Source organism: Echinops telfairi, unplaced genomic scaffold (assembly GCF_000313985.2).
Source record: "Echinops telfairi isolate 266 unplaced genomic scaffold, ASM31398v2 ScPeMD7_23;HRSCAF=83, whole genome shotgun sequence".
NCBI lineage: Eukaryota > Metazoa > Chordata > Mammalia > Afrosoricida > Tenrecidae > Echinops > Echinops telfairi.
The window spans coordinates 63,997,774-64,006,525 of record NW_022103920.1 but is presented as its reverse complement, the minus strand read 5'-3'; the positions used below and the strand labels follow the sequence as shown (position 1 = coordinate 64,006,525).

General features: G+C 43.9%; 1 protein-coding gene across 3 annotated transcripts in view; it reads right to left on the bottom strand.

Moving 5' to 3' along the window:
* C1GALT1 (core 1 synthase, glycoprotein-N-acetylgalactosamine 3-beta-galactosyltransferase 1) overlaps nucleotides 1-8,696 on the bottom strand; it is a 16,285-nt gene extending 7,589 nt beyond the window's left edge. Inside the window, exons 1-2 of one of the 3 annotated variants that reach the window (XM_045288982.1) lie at nucleotides 8,629-8,696; nucleotides 215-451 (exon numbers count right to left, since the gene is read on the bottom strand). In XM_045288982.1, coding sequence (XP_045144917.1) covers nucleotides 215-434 — 220 coding nt within the window. In that variant the 5' untranslated portion in view covers nucleotides 435-451; nucleotides 8,629-8,696. Of the gene's footprint in view, nucleotides 1-214; nucleotides 452-8,050; nucleotides 8,070-8,241; nucleotides 8,319-8,628 lie in introns of those variants that run through there. The other 2 variants (XM_004702681.2, XM_045288981.1) reach the window with 2 other exon arrangements.
* Between the last annotated feature and the right edge of the window lie 56 nt (nucleotides 8,697-8,752).

Sequence of the window (8,752 nt, the reverse complement as noted above, 5' to 3'; positions counted from 1 at the left end):
TGATGGGGGGAGTGCGGAGTGGAGATCCAAAGCCCATTAGTAGGCCACTGGAGATCCCCTTGCAGAGGAGTCTCGGGGGAGATGAGCCAGTCAGGGTGCGATGTAACAATGATGAGAAATACAACTTTCCTCTAGTTCCTAAATGTTTCTCCTAACACTTTCATAGACTGAAACATTACTGTTTATGCTACCTTCTTAATAAAATACATCATACCTGTATGTTGGCTGACATCTGCATTGAAGTCCATCTGCCCTTCTAGATGCCCGTGTCCGCTGTCATCTGAATGCCTAGCATGGGGATCATTGTGAAGAATACTAGGCTGGGTGTCACCTTGTTCTCCCAAGAAAATACTAAATAGCTGAGAACATATAAAATATCCGAACAATGATCCACAGAAGAATGTTAAGAAATTCAGCCAAGATTTAGAGGCCATTTCCCGAAAGCGTATTTCTGTAAGAAACAAACAAACAAAAGCAGGATGATATAAAATAACAAAGTAACATAAAGCAGCAAAAGTAAAAGGCCATAACTGTTCTTCCTAACCAGCTGCGGTCCAGGTGATTACTACTCATGGTGAGTCCACTTGTCTCAGAGTAGAATAGTGTTCCATAGGGTTTTGTTCGTTTGTTTTTGTGGGGTTTTTTTTTCCCATGGGGTTTTCAATGGCAGGTATTTTGGAAGCACAAACTCTCCTTTGGAAGTATCTTTAATTAACATGATATACATACAGAGGTTCTCCCTGCTGCTACCCAGTGCCTAATAATTTATACTTCAGCAATCTTAACTACCTGTAGCTCCCTAAACAGCCCAGTGCAGTTGGTTCCTCTATTCTGTCTTCTCTTGTTTACATTACACTCTTGCCTTTACCATCTATGCAATCTTTATAAATCCCATTGAGCTACACTTTTCAACTTAAGTACCAGTGACATGTTGACCTGGGTCATTCTTTGTTATGGGGACTGACTTGTCTTATTGATGTTAGGTGTTTAGCCGCATTCCTGGCTCCACCCACTAGATGCTGTGGGTATCAACCACCAACAGTCAAATGGGTCCTCAGGAGCGACTTTGTGATTATGGTAAATAAGACAGACACTGGGACACGGGCTCCTTGTCCCTATGTCAGGAGCAAGAGAATGAGTATATTTTCCAATGGCTAGACATAATCACAGGGTTTACAGATCTTTCCAAAGGCATACACGTAATACAGCGATCGTGTTACATAGTCAATGGGTAATACCATAAGCGGGTAACATAATAAACGGAAATGAAATGAGTCATTGTCTTGAACTAGTGCTAGGTGGCCTCGGGTGCCCCGGAGTCCTCCCCAGGAGAGCAAACTATGATCCTTATCAGGAAGAGATGTCATAAGAAGTCTGGCTACGTTGTACTGTGGGTCAGGCTACAGAAACTGATTGCTCCCACCTACACATAACCTCCAGGCACAGTGAATAGCCAGAGCAGTTATCAGACATCTTTCATGGTAGCTTCTTTATGACAATTCCTTATGGGGGTGTTACTGGAGGGACTGGCTTCAGGCATGAAAATGTGTATTACGACTTATTTGTATCTCATAACCATGAGGGTTTCCCCCCACTGGAGTTGGCTTCCCAAACTCATAATTATGAGCACAGAGGATCTGGCCACTTACATTCTCATCCAGTCGCTCAGTTCCCACAAGATGCACTACAGCAGCACCATGACTTCCTAGTTGTGGCAACCAAAAATATCTCCAAACCCACAACCCACTTCCAGAGAGTAAACTCTAACATACAGTGACCCTGGAGGACAAGATAGAACTGCCCCCAGTTTCCAAAGCTGTAATCTTTATGGAAGCAGGCTTTTCTATGAACAGCCAACATTTTCGTTAACAACTGAGCATTTATAATATTGTACTGCCAGGGCCATATATCCCGGGGGTGCCTAATTTGCCCAGTTGAGAACCATTCCATTAACCTGTTACAATTAATTTATAACTCATAGAACATCTATAAAGACAAGTTGTAAAATTAGTTGCTTTTGTGGAGGGAAACTGAGTGACTGAAGTAACAAGAGTTCACACCAGCTTGCGTGATCCAAGGATTATAAAATAATAAAATCCAAAGCTGAAGAAGGAAATGGTATCCATGTTTAAACTGTGAACATCTGTTTGCAGAAAGAGCATTGTCAAGTTGATTGTGGCAGATGTGGTTAGGTTAAAATAAAATACCTTAACATTTTATCTCCCTTTTGACCCATTTTGAAGTTGTTTCAGTTTTTAGTATTTTCTGCTTTCTTTTCCATTGAGGCTTTTCTGTGTTTTACCATTGTTTTGTTGTTGTTGTGTTTGTTTGCTTCCTGTTTGTGTTTTGTATGATGTAAATCTATAGCGACAGTAACTGGATTAATAATACCTAGATGGATGGTAGGGGAGGATGGGTGGGAATGGTGAGCTAACAAGTACAGAATATGTTCTGAAATTGATTGTGGGGGCGATTGCACAATTCTTAATATGACTGGATGAATAAATTGTAAGAAATATGAAGTATATGCCAATAAAATTAATTAAAAAAACTATTTTTCCTCTTCAGTCTATTTTGACAAGAGGCCAAATAATCCTTCCTTTTAAAACTTAGATCACATCGTTCAATTTCTCAAAATCCTCTAGGCCCCAGAGTCTAGGGTTTCCCCATCTACTCAGAAAGAAACGCCAATCGTTACGATGACTTTCACAGAATCCGTCTTCCCACCCCTAACTCCTTTGTTTCCGACTTCGCCTTGTAATACTTGGTGTTTTGTAGTTCAAAAGTGGATGAACAGCAGCAATTGCACAGGCTAACACCTAACCCTACATTCTTTGCTTACTGTGTTCTACCTCTGTACTCCGTGTTGCTCTCTGTTGGAAACATATCCCAAGGAGATACAAACAAGACTGACCCTCTAACTTCAGTTCTTTACTTGGGCGAAGTGCAGGGGTGGGCTGGGTGGGGCTTCCCTATAGCACTACCCACATCTAATATATTATAGATATGATTTACTCATTGTGTTTACTGTTTCCATCTTGATCAGTGGCTCTCCCAGCATCAAGCTGCATAGCTCTGAACTGTATCTCTGAGCACTACACATTTAGTGCTATTTAAGGTTTTATGTATTACTATTACTTGGTATGTTACTGTTCTGTGTGCCTGGGACTTCTTTAAAATTAATGTAAATTAAAAATACGATAAATACTAAAAATAAGTATTTTAATAAAATACTGTTTAAAATAAAAATTAGTGATTGTTGCTTCTTCATTTTACATTTCAGCACATGAAAGATCTCATAGGCGTGCTCAGCTTTTGTGGAGGGAAACCTGTTCAGGACGAAGAGGGAGCCCTGCTAGCACAAGGGTGACGGTCCCAGCTGCCAGCTGAAGGTCAGTGACTCAAACCCATCAGCAGCACTGTGGGAGAAAGAGGAGGAGGTGTGCTTCTCCGCAGATTGACAGTCTTGGAAGCCAATGGGGTATTTCTATCCTGTCTTACATACCTTGGAATCAATTGCAATGGGGTTAGCATAAGATAAATTGAATCCTATAACCAAGTATGCAAATAACCACACCAAATTGTATATAACTTCAAGTAGGCCTATTATCCAGTTTCCATCAGTTTAAAAGAATTATATATAATTTCATTGTACACTAATTAAGTTTCCTCTTTCAGAATCTCAATTTACTAATTGCTATCCCTGCTCTCCAACAATGTGCTTGGTAGCCTGTACTACATGTGTGAACTTAATGAGATTTTCTTTTGGGGTTTGTGGCAGTTACACAATCTCCTGTCAAGTTGGGTGAAGGGGTGGAGTCTAGCCTGTCAATCAGGTCATAGCCAATCATGCCTCTGTGTAGTCATGGCCTTCTCCTGAGGACACTGGGGATCTTCTTCCTCCCTGGAGGTGGGGCACACTCTCTGCCTTCCCTTTCCTGATGTTGAGGCACTCAGAGCTGGAGGAGACACATGGAGACCTGTGCCAGCATTGAGATGTTTCTATGGCCACTGGATCCACAAGACCTTCCACCCACTGGCCTGTGATCTTCCTGCATTCAGCATCATTGCATGTGCTGCGAGTGAATCTAAAGGAGAACTTATGGACTAGTATTAGACATATGGGCCAATATCAGACTTATGGACTTGATCTGGACCGGGCTATTTTCTCAATATACAATTGCTTTTTTTATATAACCCTCTTTCTTATACACGAGTGTCTATGAATTTGTTTCTCTAGTCACCCCTGACTAACACAGGGATCTATATTTTTATGGGTTTCCTAAAGTCACAAATGCAAAATTCTTTATATTTCCTTCTCAAAGGAGCCTTTGCTATGTCTGAGTGCTATGTTTTGCAGAAGGGTACTGTTTTCAGCGAAAGCCTAAAGCCCATTTGGACTCTCCATGAGGATGCCAGCTCCAATGAATTTCTGACCTTTTAACAGGCAACTTGATTAAAGCAGAATGTGTTTGAAAGTGGACTACTGCCACTCCTATAACCAGTTCAGGAAAGGAGGGTTTAAATGGGAACAGGGGTACTAGGGCCCATAGCCACAGGGTCATACCCTGACTGCCATGGTCTGAGGGCCAGGAACCTTCTCAGCTCGTGTGTAGTCCTGCCTGCCTCCACTGTGAGGTGCTAATCTGTGGCCTGCCATGTTTCTGTGACAGTTTCCTGTCCGATTTAAGCCACAGGCTCTCTGTAAATCCTTGGATGTCCTTATAGCTTCCTGTTGATGGTCTCCTTCATCCAGATGATGTGTCTTGGCCTTTATCCTGTTTAAGACTTAATAAATGTCCTCTACACATTATATTTTAAATTTGTGGGTCTCTTTTGTCCCCCACCAGTTGTAAAATGAAAATGAATATTTTAAGTGCACATTAGGATTCTTCTAACTTGATTTTTGGCAAAATGCTAACTTCCCTCTTTATGAAGCAGTCCCCCCTCCCCTTCTTTTAAAAGAATGTACTGGATCATACTGAATTCCAGGTAAAAAGAAATTTATCATACCTTTCTTTCATCTTTGGTATAGTCTACACACTAGCCTCTTTACGCAACGCAAATCTTTTGAAGGCTGGCTTTAAAGTGGCAGTAATCCACTTTCTGGAAACTTGAATTTGAATTGCACTTTAGTACTGTGTTTCCCATTATCTCGTTAATGTTTATTTAGAACTGCAAGAACTCCACAATACTAAGACTAAACAGCTATAGTTTCTTAAGTTCCTACGTCATAAAATGTAATCTTCACCTTAGCAAGCATAAACCAACATACAAACAGGACATAGCATATGCCCAATCTCAGTTTAATATTTCTATGACTAGGTCAGTGTGAATTAGTTATATGCACGCCAAAACAAGTTTGTGATAAAATTCTTAAGAATATATGGGTATTAAATTTACTCAAAAATAGACCCTAGTGCTTGGCACCTCAACCTGATTGGAAAACACTCATAAAGGTCAGTAAATGGACCTGGAACTGTCTATCGTTTTTATTTATTTATTTATTCACCCTATGTCTATTATTTAAGATAGGCAAGACAAACAATCGCGAGGAGAAAATGGGATGGGCAGTCCTGGGCGACATGGCAGAAGAGGGGGCGCGGAGACAACAGACTCAGGGATAAGGGAACAAGAGATCTAAAATTGATGGTGAGGAGCACATAGAATGCTTGGTGGGGTTTGATCAAGTGCAATGTATCCAGGAGGAGGTACTGAGAGCCGAGTGGAGGGTGAGCATGATAGTGGGGCTGGAGGAAGGTGAAAGGAAATAGAGGAAATAGTAGACAAATGCTATAGGCCTGTATATATGTCAATATATTAATTTCTAATGCAAGGGATAAAAGCCAATGTACACATATTTACATGCTAAGTATTAGGAAAGCAGACAGACTTTGGGTCTCTACTCAAGGCCTCCCTAAACATAAGAACACTTTGTTCTAATAGCTTGGCACTCCTGACATGATCACTGAAGACAAAATGGGCGCATAAGCAAATGTGTTGAAGAATGCTGATGGTGTCCAGCTAGCAAAAGATAGAGCATCTGGGGTCTTATGGGCTTGAAAATAAACAAGCAGCTATCTAGCAACAAAGCCCACATGGAAGAAGCATACCAGTCTGTGTGATTATGAGGTGTCAATAGGATCAAGTATCAAAAGATCCAAAACAATTATATGGATGTGAGAGGGGTTGGAGTGGAGACCCAAAACACATCTGTAGACAATTGCACATCCCCCCACAGAAGGGTTACAAGGAAGGGACGATTCAACCACGGTGCAGTATAGCATGGATGAAACACACATCATTCCTCTAGTTCCTGAATGCTCCCCACCTCCCCCCACTACCATGACCTAGTTCTACCTTACAAATCTGGCTAAACTAGAGTACACACATTGGTACAGATAAGAGCTCTCAACACATGGAATTCAGGACTGATTAAACCCTCAGGTACAGTAGTGGGAGTAGTAATATCATGAGACTAAAGGGATGGTAGGAGAGGGGGGGAGGAGAAAGGGGGAACCCATCACAAGGTTGGATGTATAGCCCCTCCCCCCCTGGGAACGAATAACAGAAATGTGGGTGAAGGGAGGTAACGGACAGTGGACCGTGTAAGACATGAAACAACACGAAACAAGAATAATAGATAAGTGATGGAGGATCCATGAGGGAAGGGGAGGGATGGGAAAAAAGAGGAGCTGATACCAAGGGCTCACGTAGAAAGGTTTTGGAAATGATGCTGGCAACATATGTACAAGTGTGCTTAATACACCTGAAGGATGGATTGCTATTAAGATTTGTAAGAGCCCCCAATAAAATGATTTAAAAAAAACCCAAAACAAACCAAAATAGACCCTAGTAGTTTTAAATCAACAAACATCAGAGCATAACCATCTCTAAATGGGTGGTGACCACAGATTATTTTAAAATACCGAGCCCTAAGTAAAAAGATACCGAAAATACAAATTGAATATAGGCAATTAATACTATGCCACAGACACTCTAAAACCATACTATTTTCTTATGACGAATCTGGAGTCATACTATACTTTCCTTACGAAATTATTGTTTCACAACATACAGTGAAAAAGCTAACTGTTTAGTAACCTGGAACTTTATAGTCCCTTAAATTGTACATGAACATGCTCACCAAAACCAAAGCTACAGCCTTTGAGAGCACAGTAGCCACAGTGAGCCACCAGGAGAGAGAACTGCCCCAAGGTTTGGCAGGCTGTTCTCTATGATAGCGGCATCTGCCGGCTTCAATGGTTCTCTTGGAGGGTGACTGGTTTTCGGGTAGCAGCTGAGCACTTTTAACTACCGAGCCACAGGCACTCCTTCAACAGATACGGCTGGCAGGAACTAAGTGCAGCTTACTATCAACAAAATGCTCACAGTATAAATATACAAAATGGCAAGTTGTCACCTAAATTTTTAAAACCACAAGTTTCCCTCTGTTTAAACCTATACCAGATTTATGCAACATGAAATTATGTACACCGTTCCCTGGCACCAGGCAGTGCTAGTTCGATGCGCAATTGTTAGGAAGTGAACATATTTCTGACCCTTACACATTGGGCCTAATTATTCCTCTGATGGCCTGAGAAAGCCTTTCTACTCATGTAAAAGGTTATAGTCCGGAAAACCCACAGGGGAAGTTCTCCTCTATTCTAGAGTCGCTATGACTCAGAACTGACTCCACAACAGCGAGATAAGGTGCATCGAATTTCTATCGAGCTTCTTAACCCACAAGGAAATCAATTCCTGGTTAGCACAATACTCCTCGATCTTAAAAACGTAAAAAGGAAAGGTGGCGACACTTACAATACATTCTGAGAACTAGATTATAAGTCTGATCAACTTTTCCCAATGATTCAACAAGCGCCCACCTCGACCCTAATTATTACACAGGAAGGGGTGAATCCTAGAGCCAAACCCAATGTCTTCTAGTCGATTCTGACTCATGGAAGCAAGGGCAAATCTTCTCCTAAATTCTGGTTATTTTTCAAAAGTGCACACTTGACCCCAATTTAAAGCAACTGTGAGCCAGTACCTACTAGTGCCATCGCACTTTGTGGGGGTGGGGGTGTCCGGCAAGGTTTGAGTTGAGAACCCCTTTCCTCTGTCCAGCAGTAAGAGCCCTGACACACCAGGCTTGCTCGCTCTACCAGCAGCAACGAAACTGGGGGGTAGGGGGTGGGGGTGGGGGGTGTCGCAGAAACACGAAAAGGGCGCCAGGCAGACCTGATGATCCCAGCAAGCCCGTAGCAAGTCTGCGGGCGCTTCAGGAAGACTCTCGCTCACCGGACCCGGCTCGGACGGCGCGGCAGCCCGAGGCTCTCGGGGAAGGTGCCCCCGGCGGCGGCAGCGCCCAGCTCGACCCGACCGGACCCGCAGCTCCGGAGGCGGCCCCGGAGGGCACGCGGTGGGCGGGCAGCGGGCCGCGACCGCCGCCAAGGGGTCTGGCCGGAGCCCCGGGGCGCAGCCCGCGCCCGGGCGCTGCTCCCCGACGAGGCGGTGGCGGCTCCGTGGGCACCCACGGCAGCTCCCCGGGACGCCGGGTGCAGGAAGTGCCTCGCGCCTCCCCGCGGAGCCCGGACCCCGCTCCGCCCCGGCTCCGACCCCGGACACCTGTTTAGCGGCGCCCGGTCTGGTCCCACCCTCCGGGCTCTTGCCGCACCCCGGCCACACGCACACCCAGAAGCAGAGGAAGGCGAGGGGAGCCGAGACCCAGCACCCGCAGTGTGCGGGCGCC